This window comes from Oncorhynchus nerka, linkage group LG18 (genome assembly GCF_034236695.1).
Source record: "Oncorhynchus nerka isolate Pitt River linkage group LG18, Oner_Uvic_2.0, whole genome shotgun sequence".
NCBI lineage: Eukaryota > Metazoa > Chordata > Actinopteri > Salmoniformes > Salmonidae > Oncorhynchus > Oncorhynchus nerka.
In genome coordinates this window covers 36,844,399-36,863,739 of record NC_088413.1, presented here as the reverse complement: position 1 = coordinate 36,863,739, position 19,341 = coordinate 36,844,399, and the positions used below count along the sequence as shown (strand labels likewise).

Genomic DNA, 19,341 nt, shown 5'->3' with positions numbered 1-19,341 from the left:
GGATGATACACGGCTGTACATTTCAATGAAACGTGGTAAAGCCCCAAAATTGCCCTCCCTGGAAGCCTGTGTTTCAGACATAAGGAAAATGGATGGCGGCAAATGTTTTACTTTTAAACTCGGACAAAACAGAGATGCTAGTTCTAGGTCCCAAGAAACAAAGAGATCTTCTGTTGGAACTGACAATTAATCTTGATGGTTGTAAAGTCATCTCAAAAGGACCTTGGCGTTACTCTGGACCATTGATCTCTCTTTTGACGAACATATCAAGAATAGTTGATGGACAGCTATTTTTCCTTATTCGTAACATTGCAAAACTCTGTCCAAACATGATGCAGAAAAATGAATCCGTGCTTTTGTCACTTCTAGATTAGACTACTGCATTTCTCTACTTTCCGGCTACCCGGATAGGGCACTAAATAAACTTCAGTTGGTGCTAAACATGGCTGCTAGAATCTTGACTAGAACCAAAACATTTTATCATTCTCTCCAGTGCTAGCCTCTCTACACTGGCTTCTTGTTAAGGCTAGGGCTGATTTCAAGGTTTTACTGCTAACCTACAAAGCATTACATGGGCCTGCTGCTACCTATCTTTCTCATTTGGTCCTGCCGTACATATCTACACGTACGCTACGGTCACAAGACACAGGCCTCCTTACTGTCCGTAGAATTTCTAAGCAAACAGCTGGAGGCTGAGCTTTCCCCTATCGAGCTCTGGTGGTCTGCCTATCCATGTGAGAGACGCAGACTCTGTCTCGACCTTTAAGTCTTTATTGAAGACTCATCTCTTCAGTAGGTCCTATGATTGAGGGTAGTCTGGCCAAGGGGTGTGAAGGTGAACGGAAAGGCACTGGAGCGATGAACCACCCTTGCTGTCTCTGCCTGGCCAGTTCCCCTCTGAGTCACTGGCTTACTGGTGCTCTTCCATGATTTCCCAAGGAGGTGTGCGTCACTTGAGTGGGTTGGGTCACTGACGCGATCTTCCTGTCTGGGTTAGCGCCCACCTCGGGATAGTGCCGTGGGGGAGATCTTCGTGGGCTATACTCTTGTCTTCTCTCAGGGTAGTAGGTTGGTGGATGAAGATATCCCTCTTGTGGTGTGGGGGCTGTGCATTGGCAAAGTAGGTGGGGTTATATACTGCCTGTTGGCCCTGTACAAGGGTGTCGTCGGACAGGGCCACAGTGTATCCCGACCCCTCCTGTCTCAGCCTCCAGTATTTATGCTGCAATAGTTTATGTGCCGGGGGCTAGGGTCAGTCTGTTATACAGTGAGGCAAAAAAGTATTTAGTCAGCCACCAATTGTGCAAGTTCTCCCACTTAAAAAGATGAGAGAGGCCTGTCATTTTCATCATAGGTACACTTCAACTATGACAGACAAAATGAGGGAAAAAAATCCAGAAATTCACATTGTAGGATTTTTAATGAATTTATTTGCAAATTATGGTGGAAAATAAGTATTTGGTCACCTACAAACAAGCAAGATTTCTGGCTCTCACAGACCTGTAACTTCTTCTTTAAGCGTCTCCTCTGTCCTCCACTCGTTACCTGTATTAATGGCACCTGTTTGAACTTGTTATCAGTATAAAAGACACCTGTCCACAACCTCAAACAGTCACACTCCAAACTCCACTATGGCCAAGACCATCATTTTAAGTGGGAGAACTTGCACAATTGGTGGCTGACTAAATACTTTTTTTGCCCCACTGTATCTGGAGTACTTCTCCTGTCTTATCCGGTGTCCTGTGTGAATTTAAGTATGCCTCTAATTCTCTCTCTCTCTTTTTTCTCTCTCTTTCTCTCTCTCTTCTCTCGGAGGACCGGAGCCCTAAGACCATGCCTCAGGACTACCTGGCCTGATGACTCCTTGATGTCCCCAGACCACCTGGCCGTGCTGCTGCTCAAGTTTCAACTGTTCTGCCTGCGGCTATGGAACCCTGACCTGTTCACTGGACGTGCTACCTTGTCCCAGACCTGCTGTTTTGGACTCTCTCTCTATAGCACCTGCTGTCTCTAACTCTGAATGATTGGCTATAAAAGCCAACTGACATTTACTCCAGAGGTGCTGACCTGTTGCACCCTCTACAACCACTGTGATTATTATTATCTGAACCTGCTGGTCATCTATGAACGTTTGAACATCTTGGCCATGTTCTGTTATAATCTCCACCCGGCACAGCCAGAAGAGGACTGGCCACCGCTCAGATCCTGGTTCCCCTCTCGGTTTCTTCCTAGATTCTGGCCTTTCTAGGGAGTTTTTCCTAGCCACTGTGCTTCTACATCTGAATTGCTTGCTGTTTGGGGTTTTAGGCTGGTTTTCTGTACAGCATTTTGTGACATCGGCTGATGTAAAAAAGGGCTTCATAAATACATTTGATTGATTGTGTGTGTTTATGAGTCTCTCTCTCTCTCTCTCTCTCTCTCTCTGACGAAGGCTTCCTAGCAGCAGTAGACATGAGACCAAACCTTTTCCTACCACCCGGTATTCCACAATCCATTCACCATGCACCAACCCCAACCGCCAACCACTCTCCCTGCTGTAGGGGTGGCAAGCCCTGATACCCTTTAATGTACTTTAAGCAGGGCCCCGGTGTACAAATAATACATGGGGAAAAAATGCTAATGTGCGCAAAGCCCAAAGCCCCGGTGATGGCTGGCGCCATCCAGGCTTGGCACGCGTCGTGTGTGCGTTCCCAGTAATATCGGAGGGGGGATACGATAATTGCCACAGCTTCATTTGCGCTTGCAATTTTACACCTGTCTCTCCTCCAGAGTGGGATCGTGCTTTAATCATTTCAAAACAATCCAATTAGGCTGTGATCATTTCAATGTGCTTTTCGTTTACCATATGATGGAATCCTGTGATATTGAAATCATACAATAGTGTCGTTTATCCAGCGAAGAACTCACTGGGAATGTATATTATGTTGAACATGAGAGAAACTGAAGTGGTGCAAGAGAATTTAGGCAATGAAAGGGAAGGCCGACTTGCAATATGACACACTACAACAATACAATAATGTGAAAGGAAAATACCTGAGCCAGCACAGCACAGTTCGAATTAATACGATAGTGTGCACAAGTGATTGAGGGACTGGGTTGACCTTTACATTATGAGCATTTGGACACCCCACTGACTGGAGCAGAGGCCTTTGGGGAAAAAAATAGGGGTATCCTTGGGCATATCTGAAATGGCACCCTATTCCCGACGCAGTGCACCTCTTGACTCAAAAGTAGTGCACTATACAGGGTCCCATTTCCGACTCAGTCATGTTTAAATAATCTATGCAGAGTGCTATGGAATATTCCCAGAGCAGGTTCTAGAGTGGGGTGTATGGTTCTAGTGGGGTTTGAGAGCTGGTTCTAGAGTTCCACTCACCCTGGCGCTCTGTCCGGCGATGAGCTGGTCGTCCTCTGTCTGGACACTGGTCCTGCTGCGGGCGTCGTAGTCCTCCTGCTCAAAGTCTGAGTCATCCTCCAGCTCCTCAGGTGTCTACAGAGAATTGTGTGTGGGGGGGGGGGGTGTAGAGAGAAAATAAAGAGAGAGAGAAGGAGAAAGTATTAGGGAGAGAAGGGAAAGGTGTTTGTGGGAGATGAGAAGAGAAATGAAAGAATAGTAGATGTAGGCGAGAGAGAGAGCGATATAAAGAGAGAGAGATAATAAAACATGATGGCTATTAGGTCAACAGCTGCAGTGTCACACGACACAGATATTTAATACATCAGTCCTCAGACACATCTCTATCTCCACACTCCCTCTACTGTACGTCTCCCTCGCACACTTCTCCTTCTGCGTCCTGGGTTGAGTCTGTTCTTAGTCCGAGTCTGAGTGCAGATAGGCCTTCCCGTCACGTGAGGGGCGGCTGGCGGGAGATGTCACACAATTAGCAGCAAGTCAGATCTCCCTGTGTTGAATTATTCCGATTTTTTAAATATTTTGTATACGCTTGCTCTGATTTCAAGTCCCTTGCATCATTGTTTTTAAGAAGTCTCGGTGGGGGTTTCACCACGCACCATAAGAGCACTATAAAGCTCGCTGAAATCGTGGGATCAAACAGCGCAGAGGGAAAAGGGCGGGGAGGGTAAATGGCCTCAAGAGATTCCGCGATTTTGTTTTTTCTTCTTCAATCTTCAACTTGTGTCTAACCGCTATCTCACAGCGAGACAGGCTGGGGACGTGACAGATGTTCTAGACTGGCAGGACTCAGGGACGAATCAGTTCATGCGTTCGACCAATTAAGAGCAGGGATCTGGGGCGGCTTCCCGGGCCAATCGGGAGGCAGTTAGCTGAAGAGAAGAGTGGGATGAGTCGCCCATCTGTCTGTTTGTCAACAATGTTTGTCAACAATATCATCCCGGCAACACTGTAAACATTGTCTATACCGTCCTCATCTCCAGACATAACAACCTCCTCTACAAGCTGAAGAGGCCACTAAGTACACAAAAAGCTGGTTTTATTGAAAACAGCTTTGGAGGCGCTTCTCTCGAAGACAAACCGATTTCTCGCAAACCCACCACACGAAACATGAAGAAGTTACAGTTATGCGTGTCTACACCATACAAAGGCAGGAGGGATAACAGACTCTATATCCGACAAATGTCAATATCTCGCACATCTATTCTTCGTGTGGTACATCGAGGAAGACGAGGAGAAGATGGTAATGTGTGTGCGTTCCAAATGAATGGGAGATGGCGCTAGTGTACAGCGATTGTTTAACGAGCTCCTGACAAATTTTGTGTGTTTTCACGCGCTGATCTGAACCTTTAAAAAAAAATTTTTTTTTTACATAATGTTTTTCGCCATCGTTTCCATTGACCGATCGTTACTCATTGTATATCTATTATTACTTCCATTACTACGTGTCTTACTTTTCTATTATTTCTCTATTCTTTTTTTTCTTCTGCATTGTTGGGAAGGGCCCATAAGTAAGCGTTTCACTGTTAGTCCACAGCTGTTGTTTACAAAGCATGTGAGGAATACAATTGCATTTTATTTGATGGCAGCCCATTCCCTATAGAGGGGCGCGACTTTTGACCACAGCACTATGAGCCCTGATCAAAAGTAGTGCACTATAAAGGGAATAGGGTGCCATTTGGGACGCATCCTGGGTGAGGTTTGACTTGCATGCACCTCCCGCAGCTTAATCATTTCCCCTTTGTTCCCAGAAGAACGGATATGTGCTCCCTTTGTGTGTGGAAATGAGTGTGAACATTGAAGCCTTGTTTTAGTTGAATTGCATGGCACGTTCCATTTTCTGGAGGGGACATATAGCAGATTTCTGCGGACGTGTGTACTTGAGTGTGTGTGTGTGTGTGTGTGTGTGTGTGTGTGTGTGTGTGTGTGTGTTTGTAATGCTATTTTATTAACGCTCTACACACACACACCCGACCATACTCAACTTCAGAAATTAACACCGTGAAGAATTGCCCCCATAATCCCTTGCTGTTGTAGGCTACAACTAGGCCCTGCCAGCAGGTTCTAAAGAAATCCTTTTCTAAAGAAATCCATGTACACCAGTTTACATGGGAGCAACAAAAAAAAACGCACACCACAAAAACATCCTTCAGACGTTTCATATGAAAGGCTACACATTGTATTACGGAAGTTAGGCGACACGACGACGAGAAATCATAGATAGTCCTCCAAGTCTCCAAGAGTAATTGAACTTGGAAATAGATTATGAGGCTGGTGGGTCGGTCTCGGTCCGTTCAAAGCCCCTGTTTTACATGATTTACCAACATCAAATTATTTCCCCGTAATTAGATTTTTCTCGCCACTGCACTGGGAAATTTTCCAGCAGTCCAAAGTTGGGAGAGGGGGGGTACGAGAAGAGAAAAAGAAATGCTAGACAAACACCATCTAGTAGGCTTACCATACTGGATACAGTGTGGTGTGGCTGAGTCTATAAAAATGACTAGGTAGTAGGGTTTTTTTGTGACATCAATACAAAGTCCAAGGAACTAGCCTTACAGTATTATGTTATAAGTATACAAGTCTTGTCAGAGCCAGAATAGGGTAGCAGCCTAATTCCATCTTCTTAGCACCCCCCTGGCCAGGAAGCTAGTCTATCTCAGGGCCTTACTCCTAATCCATCTCCTTTATGCTGAGTGGCAACCAGAGAGGCATCGGGTACTATTTTTAGAGTCTGGTATGACTCAACCAGGGATTGAACCCCTGACCTTCCAATCTCAGGGTGGATACTGTAACCACAAGGCCACTGAGGTGGTCTATTCCTACCAGCCCTAAAGTCTTATGTCATGTTACACTGCACCATAAGGTTTCGTATGAAGCGTGAAGTTTTTTGTAATTTAATTTCCATCTAATTTAATTTCTCATACCGTGACATCAAATCAGGGAGATTGTTTGTGATTCATCTTGGGAAAATGAACGTTCCATGTGACCTCACGCAGGGCACATTCTTGGAATTGGATAATAATGAGAAAGAAAATGAGAAAATAAGGTGAATCCCAATGTACACTTGGTCTTGCATTGATGTCAATGGGAGAATAAGTGTGTCTTCAGATGGCACCCATGTTCCTATATAGTGCACAACCTTTTATGGGCCCTGGTCAAAAGTAGTGCCCTAATAATGGGAACAGCCAGCGTAATTTGGTACGGAGTCTGTTCCCAGCATGCTTTGAGAAGCGTGAGAGGAGGAAATGAGGAAGTGGACATACCCTGATCATAAGAACGGCTTTCCGTATGTCACGCACGCCGTCGTAGACCAGGCGGGACGCGTCGATGAACTCGTTCTCCTCGAAGGGCTGTGGGGGGTTTGTGCTCAGCGCCTCAATGGCCACCTCCACTTGTTCAGCGAAACGGGGCATGACTGGAAGAAGGGATAGAGAGAGAGGGAGGAAAAGGGAGAGAAATAAAGGACAATGAGAATGGCGACCAGAACTTACTTGACTCACTTAATTTATTTAAACAACATGTCCTACTAGAATGTTTCACCGTGTGCCTTCCTCTGTGTGTGTGTGTGTGTGTGTGTGTGTGTGTGTGTGTGTGTGTGTGTGTGTGTGTGTGTGTGTGTGTGTGTGTGTGTGTGTGTGTGTGTGTGTGTGTGTGTGGTGTGTGTGTGTGTGTGTGTGCGTGTGTGTGTGTGTGTGTGTGTGTGTGTGTGTGTGTGTGTGTGTGTGTGTGTGTGTGAAACAGACACAGAGAGAGCAAGAGAGAGAGAGAGAGAGAAAGAGAGATAAGGATAAACAAAGGTGAAAAGCAAGAGAAATGTTTAAAAAAATATCCCTCAAAAGTTTCTTTCCCCCTGGGGGGACGGGCACATTGATCTGAGAGAGGTGGAATACCACAAGAGACATGTGTGTGTGTGTGTCAATGTAAGACAATGTGTGTGTGTGTTCTATTCTCAAACCAAGGACACACACTCTGCGTGTCAAACACATCTTCTGAAGCGGGGGTCCCAGACTCTGTCAATCTAAAAAAGACAAGATGTCACCAGAAATCTGGCACTACAGGGATGGGGCGCCCGAGCGCCCTTTGCACGCCAATTAGCCTTTTCACCTTAGCTACACTACCCGGGGGGCGGATGTCTGTCAGCCTATCACTGCGTGAGTGCTAGGCTGCTAATGTGCTAGCTTTGGTTGGCAGCCATTCACCTATTAGTGTGTCAGTGTTAGCATGCTAAGGCGCAAGCTATGGTTGACAGCCACTCAAGTTAACAGGCTGAAAATTCATTGACAAAACAAAAGGCTGCAAAACAGAAAGTTGCTTACTCCGACAAAAACAATGACTGGCATTTAGCGGGAATATTAGTTTGGCAAGCGTTGCCAACGGAGCATCTGTATGTTCTTTGTGCGTTCACAGAAGGGGTGTTGAATTTGAGTAAACACCAGGGCAACCGTGCCAAATATATTCATGTTGAATGGGACAGCTACATAATCACCTTCAGATGACTCGTGATGATCTGATGCAGGCAATGTTTAAAGGTCCAATGCAGCCATTTTTATCTCAATGTCAAATACTTTCTGGGTAACAATGCAGTACCTTACTGTGATGTTTTGAATTAAAATGGTCAAAAATAAACTAAAATAGCTTCTTAGCTAAGAGCAATTTCTCAAGCAAGAATTTTGCTAGGACTGTCTGGAAGTGGTCTGACGGGGGGGGTGGAAAACTAGCTGTTATTGGCATAAAGTTTTGGAACTCTCTTTCCTATTGGTCTATTAACTAATTTACCACTTGGTGATGTCAACAGACAAGCAAAAGCTCCATCGCACCAAAACAGGCTTTTCAAACAGCTCCTACACTAAAAGACCATTATCATAATTTTCACAATCTCAACAGTATTTTTCCAACCTCATAGGAAAGCGTGTTTTTGACTGCACTGGGCCTTTAATAATTGTTTTAATGCTGTGGTTCTGCTTGAGCAGTAACAGCTAAATCAATGGGTTACGGTTAAACTACCTGACTGAGAGAACAAACTGAGAGAACAAAACAATATTTAGGTGGATTGACACGACCTTGTTTGACCCAGTCTTGTGTTATTGAATCGAGCCATGATTAGAGCCGGCCTGTTCCCGTTTTCACTGTCAAGTGGACACCAGGGACACACGCACACACACACACACACACACACACACACACACACACACACACACACACACACACACACACACACACACACACACACAGCACAGTACCCGATCCGTGTGGATGTCGTGCCGCCTTCACAATTTCAGATTCAGCAGCAAGCGCCTCGGTCTACAGCTTGTACTCATTATCTGTCTACACTGAGTCGTCGTCCCATTCCAGAGGAGAAAAGGGGGCCAGTACAACAAGACGAGAGGCACTCGCAAAAAGCTTCTGATGCATAAAGACAATACCAAAAACCTGACATCATATTCTCTGAGCGGCTGTTGAAATACATTTCAGAGAGGCATGATAAAACAAATACAATCAGAGGGATGGAATTGGAGACGGGGTTGAATTTGGGCTCCGGATCACTGGTGAAGAAGAAGAAGAAGAAGATGCACGTCTAATGAGAATGCTGGAAGGGAGGGTGAAAACAATTAATGGAGGGGGGGGGATGACAACAATAACAAAGATTTAATGTGCGAGTGGATATGCCCCTGAATCCCCCGACAAACACGCTGTGTGATATTATTGGAATTCTACTCTCTCTCTCTCTCTCTCTCTCTCTCTCTTCTCTGTTCACCGTGAGGTGGCGAAAATCAATTAGAAGCTTAAGCCAGACAGGTAAATAAGACAAAATACACAAACGTATGTCTTAAAAACATTGGGGCTGATTATTACACAACAAACATAAAAGGTGCTCCAAACACTGTTTTAATTTTTCTTCTCTCAAGTTATTTTAGTTTATTTTTACATTTCAGTTTAATCCACTTACTGGATAAGCGTAAAATAGGCTATTGGGAATTTTGTGCAGGGCTAGGGTTTTTAAATAAATGTTCTCTGAGACGCTTAATGAGGAATGTTGCTGATGGTAATGGAGCAATTTCACTCATTCCGGTTGAGAAATGATAAAGGGAATTAGACGTGACCACGTTTCTCCCTCTTCCTAAACCCAACTATATAATCAAGAGAGAAGTCATGAAAGTACAATGAATGAAATGAATGCTTAAATATTCGGTAAAGTTCTGTGTGGCACCACGCAGCCAACAAAGACATCCTCGAGGCCTAAGATCACACAGGGACAGCTCCGCTCGCATTGTGACATAATAGACTCCTCATAGGAAAACAAAAAACACTTCCCACATCCGCAACAAACAAACAAAACGGCTGTAAATCGCAGAGCGTACCATTAACCTTCAAACCGGAGCCGTCACTGTGATTTGTGTTTTCGCCTCTTGGAAGGGAGGGAGGGAAGGGAGGGAGGGAACAGAGGGAGGAAATGGAGTGAGGGAGTGCCAAGTCTGACCGGAAGTATCTCCAGCCCCCACCCACCGCTCTCTCTCCATCAGAAACATGCACGCATACAAGTACACACACACACACACACACACACACACACACACACACACACACACACACACACACACACACACACACACACACACACACACACACACACCTTTTGATTTAGCTGCTGCTGAGACTTCTTCCTACAAGTCTCTCTCTGGGCGGTCTAGTTCGCCCCAACCTCAGCTAAACTGTCTCACCTCGCTGTACATCCTATACTGCTGATTCCTACTCCAATACACTAGTCAGCTTTTATTCGATACCACCCACCCACTGCTGCTGAAGAAGCTTCTCACCTCCTCTCTCTCTTTCTTTCTCCCCCTCCTCTTTCCTCTTCTCTCCTCTCTTTCCCTCTATCTAAAACCCCACATTCCATCATCATAACAACTGAGAGAGAGAGAGAGAGAGAGAGAGAGAGAGAGAGTGACTCATTTCAAAACACTGTGTCTGTGTAGTGTGGGAAACACCTGGGCAGGGTGATGCAACTTGGTGGCCATTTAGGAGCTGGTGTACTGTAAATTGGCACAGCTGACAAGATTCTTGACTTAGCTATCACACTCTCCAGTCCTCTCCTCTGTAATGTCATTCCATCAGTTGCTTTTGGTTGGAAAACAGAATGTAACCTGTGCTAGAACTGACATAGGCCTATCTGCCATTCAATACAATATGACATGACTTTTAGTGTGTGTGTGTGTGTGTGTGTCTGTGTGTCTGTGTGTGTGTGTGTGTGTGTGTGTGTGTGTGTGCGTGAGTAATTACTCTCCCATATTGTAGACATGCATGACCAAACCTTGAGGAAATTCAATTTCCAGCAACATGCGTAATGACTAGGGTTGCGATCTTTCAATACATTCCCTGGTTTTCCCCTGAAATCCCGGTTGGAAGATTCCCAGAATCAGCAGCAAGATTTCTGGAAAACCAGGGAATTTATGACATTTTAGTCATTTAGCAGACGCTAATCACCCAAGGCGACTACAGGAAAAATGAGGGTTAAGTGCCTTGGTTAAGAGCACATCGACAGACTTTTCACCTAGCTGGCTCCGAGATTCGAACCATCGACCTTTCGGTTATTGGCCCAACACTAGGCCATATATCAGCTTTTTAATCTACCTTCTCTGGGAAAAACCTTAATGATCAAGTTTAAAAATAAAATAAAAATTCTGGGGCTGAAGATTAGTTTAAATGCAGGTGGAGAGAGAGAGGAGAAATACAGAGAGGGAGAGAGAGAGAGAGAGAGAGAGAGAGAGAGAGAGAGAGAGAGAGAGAGAGAGAGAGAGAGAGAGAGAGAGAGAGAACCCCTTTCCTATGAGGCTATTGATTTACACCCCCTCCTTCAAGGACAAGCCTCAATCCCCAGGTCTGTGTGTGTGAAGTAGAATGTCTGTCAGGAATCTATTGCTCAGCTTAATAGAGTTGTGCAGTCTGCCTGTGTGTGTGTGAGTGTCTTTCTATGTGTGTGTGTGTGTGTTGTGTGTCTGTGTCTGTGTCTTTCTGTGTGTGTGTGAGTGTCTTTCTGTGTGTGTGTGTGTGTGTGTGTGTGTGTGCGTGTGTGTGTGTGTGTGTGTGTGTGTGTGTGTGTGTGTGTGTGTGTGTGTGTCTTTCAATGTGTATGTGCATCTGTGTGTGTGTGTTGTGTATCTGTGTCTTTCTGTGTGTGTGTGTGTGTGTGTGTGTGTGTGTCTTTCTGTGTGTGTGTGTGTGTGTGTGTCTTTCTCTGTGTGTGTGTGTGTGTGTGTATGTGTGTGCGGTGGCAGCACATGTGTATGTGCCCAGCCCAGCCCGACTGCCTGTACTATCCCAAACTATAAATCTAACTGGGCCAATACGTGACAGGGGTCAAAAGTGAGACACTTGTAATAAGCAGAGCGGGTTGGACAGCTTGACCATTTGACACCTGTCAAAGGGGAGGTGAGTGACAGCGTCTAGCGTTGAGTGGCGAGGACATGCTAATAGCACACAGAGATGCATAGGCACAAAAGCTCACACAAACACATACGCATGGAGACACAGGCAAGCATGAATATGCACATGCACGCAGACACACCTAGACTTGGGCTGGCTTCTCTGGAAGACCTCAGCCAGGCAGGTCAGAAGCTGATGGACACTAACTAGCTGGCAGTCCTACAACAAACACAAACACACACCACACACACCTGGCTTTAGTTTACACAAAGTGCAACACTGGCCCAGGACACCATCTGTTCAGTCCTCTTCCACTGGCTCCTCTCCTCTCCTCTCGCTCTCCTCTCATCCATTTTATATCCGTTTTTCTTTTCCCCTCTTCACCTCCACGTCTCACTGTCTCTCCGCCAGATTTCAGGAGGCACCAATTTAGCCTCTGACAGAGCAGGCCCCAGGCCAAAACATGCCACAATGCCACCTAAAGTAGAGATTAGTCTGTTGCCGTATGTGTTTGCATGTGTGTGTGTGTGTGTGTGTGTGTGTGTGTGTGTGTGTGTGTGTGTGTGTGTGTGTGTGTGTGTGTGTGTCCCCGCTGTCACACTGCAGTGGACAAGTGCAGTCAGGTGGACAGGGCCTTCCAATTACAGCAAGCTGTAACGGTGCCCAATTTTATTTTTGTTTACTCCTTTTGACCAGGGACCATGGTTAACAGTAGTGCACTATATAGGAACAGGATGCCATTTTTGGACACATTCCAGGTGTTGCAGTGGAACAGTCAGTGGTTTGACAACTCCATATGTGGCGGCTTCTATTTCCTTGTATGCTTCTAGACAGGGAGTGAGATCCTTTGAAATCAGGGAATGAACACAAATAGTGTGATCCAACGTGCTAAAGCCCAGATTGATTAAGGGCTCAATTCAATCAGAACCACTTTAACCAGACATCCGCAAAGCGGTGTCGGATGTGGAACTGCGTTCGAGCTGGGAAATCCAAAAGTGGCTCCCGGCATTATACCTACATTGCCTTTGGCTGCATGGAGTCGCATTCAAATGAAATCCAATGCAGCCTTGTGTACAAGTTTGAACACTAGAATGTGAGATGTGATCTACACATAGATGAGGCTGATCGAAACCTCCATTATTTTGTAGCCTACACTTTCTCGTTCTGAACTGGGACGGGTGTGGGCTTCCTGACAATGATCCAAGAGCTTGCTTACCGATTCGACAGCTCCAACGCAGTAACACCTCCGTCACTGCCAAAACATCAGCTACGCGGGTGTCGGCTTTCGCCGGTAAACCCTCGATCTGTTTTAATCTCGGCCTAAAATCACGATACACCGCGGTAGCAAACTGTCCAATTCGCATGCTTCACACTTATGCTATTTTAAGGATACCGGGTCAACCAGGGACGAAACTTGATTTTATTCTTAGCCTTGAAGTAAAAAGAAGAAGAAAAGGCTAAACATAAGAGTAAACAAATGGATAGAGGCGGAAAGTATTACCTGTGGTCCACTCTTAGTCTCGTACTAGCACACTGATCTTGCAAGGTTATATAAAATAGGTTTCACTATCTTTGCACGCTCAGTGTGGTAGCACGAGGCTAGTCCACCCCTAAAGATGAGTATCAAACCCGACTCCATTCCTCCTTCCTCACCCTGGCAGCCCGATCCCGCCATCGTTCCTCTCCTCCATCTTTCCCGCCATCGTTCCTCTCCTCCATCTTTCCCATTATAAGTCATTTAGCAGGGTGGGAAATCCATTGCTGCTCTGTTTATTTCCCTCTGCTGGGATAATGAAAGAGACCATCAGCATTACTCGAGTGCCCCTCGCCGCCGGAGGCGATAAGTCACAAACAAGCATTAAACAAGTCACACACAGTGCCATCGGGGCCAGCTGTGCTAGGCTAGGCTAGCCCCGTTGTTTACACACACAGAACAGAACAGAACAGAGGAACCTATGGCCTGGCTTCCTGGACCAAGATTAAGCCTAGTCCTGGATATTGTTCTTTGGAGATTCACCATAAAAAGTGCATGAGTCCAGGACTTTATCTGGAATGGAGTGTGTGTTTGCCCAGACTGCATGTACTAAACCCCAAGCTATAAATCTGACTGTGTTCGTTGTTGAGGAAGGGGGGGGTGACAGTATCTGGCGTTGAGGTTGAGAACACACTAATAGGCTTGAACGAGTGCACAGAGATGCATAGGCACACAGGTAAACACAAATACACATAAGCACACACACACTTGGGCAGGCCTCTCTGACGGACACTCTAACTCGATGGCAGTCCTACAGTACACCCCAGAGTGCTGGCTGCAGTTTGCACAGGCAACAGCAGTCCAGGAAGCCACCTGTTCACTTCTCCGCCACCAACTCCATCCTCTCCTCTCATCCAAATGTCATCTGTTTTTTTCTCGCTCCCTCTCCACCTCCACGTCTCACTATCTCTCCACCAGCTTTCAGGAGGCACCAATGTAGCCTCAGACAGAGCAGGCCCCAGGCCAAAACATGCCACAGAGCCACCTAAAGTAGAGATGAAGTCTGTTGCCGTGTACGTGTCTCCTCCATGTTGAAGACACACACTGCAGTGGACGTGTACAGACAGGGCCTTCCAATGACAGTAGGCTTGCATCCCAAATGACTTACGTCCCCTATTCACTTCATAGTGAACTACTTTTGACCATGGCACATAGGGCTCTGGTCGAAAGTAATGCACTTTATAGGAAAATGGTACCATTTGGGATGCATTCCAGGTGTTGCAGTGGAACAGGGAAAGGGGGATACCTAGTCAGTTGCACAACTGAATGCATTCAACCGAAATATGTCTTCCGCATTTAACCCAATCCCTCTGAATCAGAGAGGTGTGGGGGGCTGCCTTAACCGATCATCCACGTCACGGCACCCGGAGAGCAGTTGTTGTTGGGGTTTAACTGCCTTGCTCAAGGGCAGAACGGGGGATTTTTTTTCAACTTGCCGGCTCATGGATTCCAACTTGCGGCCTTCGGTTATTGGCCCAACGCTGACGACTCCATACGTGGCGGGTTCTATTTCCTTGTATGCTTTCAGACCGGGAGTGGGATCTTTGCAGTCAGGAAATAAACACAACAAGTTTGTTCCAACATGCTATGCCTGGATTGATTAAATCAGGATACACCGCAGAGTAGCAAACTGTTCAATTAGCATGCTCACACTTATGCACTTGTAAGGGTATCCAAGGACAACACTTGATTTTATTCTTAGCCTTGGAAGTAAAAATATGAAGAAAAGGCAAACAATAAGATTAAACAAATAGATGTCGGCAGAAGGTATTATCTGTGGTCCAACCCTAGCCTCGTACTAGCACACTGGTCTTGCGAGGTTACATAAAATAGGTTTCACTATCTATTCAAGCTCACAAGATCAGTGTGGTAGCACGAGGCTAGTCCACCCCTAGAGATGAGTAATCAAACCTGACCCCATTCCTCCTTCCTCACCCTGGCAGCCCCATCCCGCCATCGTTCCTCTCCTCCATCTTTCCCGCCATCGTTCCTCTCCTCCATCTTTCCCATTACAAGTCATTTAGCAGGGTGGGAAATCCATTGCTGCTCTGTTTATTTCCCCTCTGCTGGGATAATGAAAGAGACCATCAGCATTACTCGAGTGCCCCTCGCCACCGGAGGCGATAAGTCACAAACAACCATTAAACAAGTTACACACGGTGCCATCTGCCCAGATGTGCTGTGCTAGGCTAGCCCTGTTGTTTACACATATAGAATAGAGTAATCTATGGCCTGGCTTCCTGACAAAACTAAGCCTAGTTGAAAGTACTTTTAAATCCAGGACTAGGATTAATCTGTGAATGGGAAACCATCCCCGTGGGCCTACTTTCTGAATATGACTATGAAACTGTTGCTAGAACTGACACCAACCAACCTATGTCAACTCAGTTTAGTTGGAAACTGAGTTTATGAATTGGGAGAAAACGCCCATCATTTTCAATTAGGGTTTATTCTTATAATTTCAATAAATTCTCTGTTAACTCCATGGTGTTGACTAGGTTCAAATTAATCGTTCCTGTTGAATCCATCGACACTACACCACAGAACAGTACATCACAGTACAGTACTGCACAGTAAAGCCTTGTATCAGTGTACAAGCATCACATTGTGATGCTTTTGCAAAAATATATGAATCATGGTTACTGATCCGTAAGACAAGACATTGTATTCAAGTACAGTAAATAAAGTAGTACAGTAAAGTACAGTAAGTAAAGTAGTACAGTACAGTAAGTAAAGTAGTACAATAAAGTAGTATAGTACAGTCAGTAAAGTAGTGGGGTAAGTAAAGTAGTACAGTAAAGTAGTATAGTACAGTAAGTAAAGTAGTACAGTACAGTAAGTAGTACAGTAAAGTAGTATAGTACAGTAAGTAAAGTAGTACAGTAAGTAAAGTAGTACAGTAAAGTAGTACAGTAAGTAAAGTAGTACAGTAAAGTAGTATAGTACAGTAAGTAAAGTAGTACAGTAAGTAAAGTAGCACAGTACAGTAAAGTAGAACAGTAAAGTAGTATGGTACAGTAAGTAAAGAGGTAGGGTAAAGTAGTATAGTACAGTAAGTAAAGTAGTACAGTAAGTGAAGTAGTACAGTAAGTAAAGTAGAATAGTAAGTAAAGTAGTACAGTAAAGTAAGTAAAGTAGCACAGTAAGTAACGTATTACAGTAAAGTAGTATAGTACGTAAAGTAGTACAGTAAAGTAGTATAGTAAGTAAAGTAGTACAGTAAAGAAGTATAGTACAGTAAGTATAGTACAGTAAGTAAAGTAGTACAGTAAGTAAAGTAATACAGTGATGTAGTACAGTAAGTAAAGTAATACAGTAAAGTAGTATGGTAAAGTAGTACAGTAAAATAGTATAGTAAGTAGTACAGTAAGTAAAGTAGTACAGTAAAGTAGTACAGTAAAATAGTAAGTAAGTAGTAGTACAGTAAAGTAGTACAGTAAGTAAAGTAGTATAGTAAAGTAGTATAGTACAGTAAGTAAAGTAGTACAGTAAGTAAAGTAGTACAGTAAAGTAGTATGGTATGTAAAGTAGTACAGTACATAAGTATAGTACAGTAAGTATAGTACAGTAAGTAAAGTAGTACAGTAAAGAAGTGTAGTACAGTAAGTATAGTACAGTAAGTAAAGCAGACAGTAAAGTAGTATAGTACAGTAGTACAGTAAAAATAGTATAGTAAGTAAAGTAGTACAGTAAGTAAAGTAGTACAGTAAAGTAGTATAGTACAGTAAGTAAAGTAATATAGTACAGTAAGTAAAGTAGTACAGTAAGTAAAGTAGTATAGTACAGTAGTACAGTAAAGTAGTATAGTACAGTAAGTAAAGTAGTACAGTAAGTAAAGTAGTACAGTAAAGTAGTATAGTACAGTAAGTAAAGTAGTACAGTACGTAAAGTAGTACAGTAAAGTAGTACAGTACAGTAAGTAAAGTAGTACAGTAAGTAAAGTAGTACAGTAAAGTGGTATAGTACAGTAAGTAAGTAGTACAGTAAGTAAAGTAGTACAGTAAAGTAGTATAGTACAGTAAGTAAAGTAGTACAAGACATTGTATTCAAGTACAGTAAATAAAGTAGTACAGTAAAGTACAGTAAGTAAAGTAGTACAGTACAGTAAGTAAAGTAGTACAATAAAGTAGTATAGTACAGTCAGTAAAGTAGTGGGGTAAGTAAATCAGTACAGTAAGTAAAGTAGTATAGTACAGTACAGTGAAGAGTACATGGTCACATCTCCGGCCAACAGGATTAGTACCTGTCTGGGAGATACTATACTGTACTACAACGCCCCACAAAGTCACTTTGGGGGCTGCCTAAAAAAGACTGGATGAATAATGATATGAATTCATAAGGATGTGTTCTCCCTTATCAGAGGTTATTACAGGCTAATGAGAGTCAAACCACACTCATATAGGAGCCACTCTTCCCTGCCCCCTCCTGCCTTCAGTGAAATTAATATAAACTGCCTGCCTCGCTCATTTTTTAAAGGAAGAGAAAAAAGAGCAAAGAAAAAGCATGGGAATGTCGAGTTTTGAACTGTTCAAAAGCATTAGTTAGCGAACGCCAGCTCAGTCAGAGGAGGAGATGTGTCGCACATTAACCTTCATGGGGTCTAGTTGCGGTTGCATGCTCAATTGATGCTGCTAATTGAAATGTAGAAGGCGAGGGGGAGGGAGGTTGGAACTGACTTTGACTGGGGTCTTATTCGTCCTAACTATATTTTCTCTTTGACGGAGGGCTGTTTTGTTTCTTGTTCCTCCCCTCGTGTTTTAGTGGCGGTGGTGTTTGTTAAATGCTGCCATGCACGTCTGATCTGCACCATAAAACACCTCTATTGATCCCTGGTGAACTTTATCCATCCCCCTCTCTTCATCCTCCTCTCCACTCTCTTCATTGTCCTCCCCCCATTATTCTCTCACCATCCTCATCGTCTCCCCATCCACCTCTCCCTTCTCTCCATCCGCTCCCTTTTGCCGCCCTCCTCTCCCCTCTCTTCATCCTCCTCACCCTTCTTTCCATCCTCCTCTCCCTTTTCTCCATCCTCCTCTCCCTTCTCTCCATCCTCTCCCTCTCTTCCTCCCTCCCTACATTTCAGCAGAACGTATGTCTATGGATTTCAGCTACATACCCAGCGGAATGTACATATGAGGGAAAATACATAAAGAGGATGGAATATAGGATATATACTGTAAGTTGACATTATTTATACGGCATCAAATCCAATCAACTAGACACAAAACATCTATAGCTGTGAGTGGAGGCCACTTATCAGTCCTCATGTGTGTGAAGAACTGTATCAAGCAGTTTGGCTCAGTCAGATTCCATGTTTCCATGGTGTCCACTAGTTCCTGACTCACGCTTGTCTGAGTGGACTAATCCATTGCGGAGGCCAACGGGGATGGCACACCAGTATCACCAGTAGTACATTTACTGTTAATTACCATCATTTCTCATCTCCAATGTTTTTTTGGTTACGCTAATTCAATATATGATTATTACACTCTGCCATTGTAGGAGTGGACACGTCGTTTGCAGAGGGCACAACCTAGGCTATACAACTTTTGGTTTATTTCATTCCAATTTGTTCATCGTCTTTTGTTCGGAGCACTCCTGTCAATCTTGAGTAAGGACACGCACCTAATTACACATAGAAGTAGGCCTAGGCTCCTGGTTTGCACGCAAATGGAGGCTTATAAATGTGCCCTTTTGGATATGTTTCTGATTGTCTTAACTCACCGTCACTGTGGAGCTTCTCAAAGTCATTTTTATCTTCGCCTCAAACAGCAAGTAAATAAAGTCTGTTTTTACATCCATTGAGAATGACAATAGTTCCTCAACGTAGCCTATTTGAAAAATCTTTCCAGCTCTCTCCCTTTCACTAATAACTCAGCATCAAAGGGGGAAATAAATGTCATGCTCTGATCTGGTGGAAACATCATAAAAAAAGGCCTACCTGATTACTTGCACAAATAGCCTACAGCTGTGT

The 19,341-nt window shown here is 44.3% G+C and overlaps 1 protein-coding gene across 1 annotated transcript in view; it reads right to left on the bottom strand.

The window, feature by feature from the left end:
- Positions 1–19,341, bottom strand: part of LOC115145827 (catenin alpha-2) — a 694,158-nt gene that overhangs the window by 49,544 nt on the left and 625,273 nt on the right. The window contains 2 exon segments of the mRNA XM_029687379.2: positions 3,377–3,490; positions 6,676–6,827. Coding sequence (XP_029543239.2) covers positions 3,377–3,490; positions 6,676–6,827 — 266 coding nt within the window.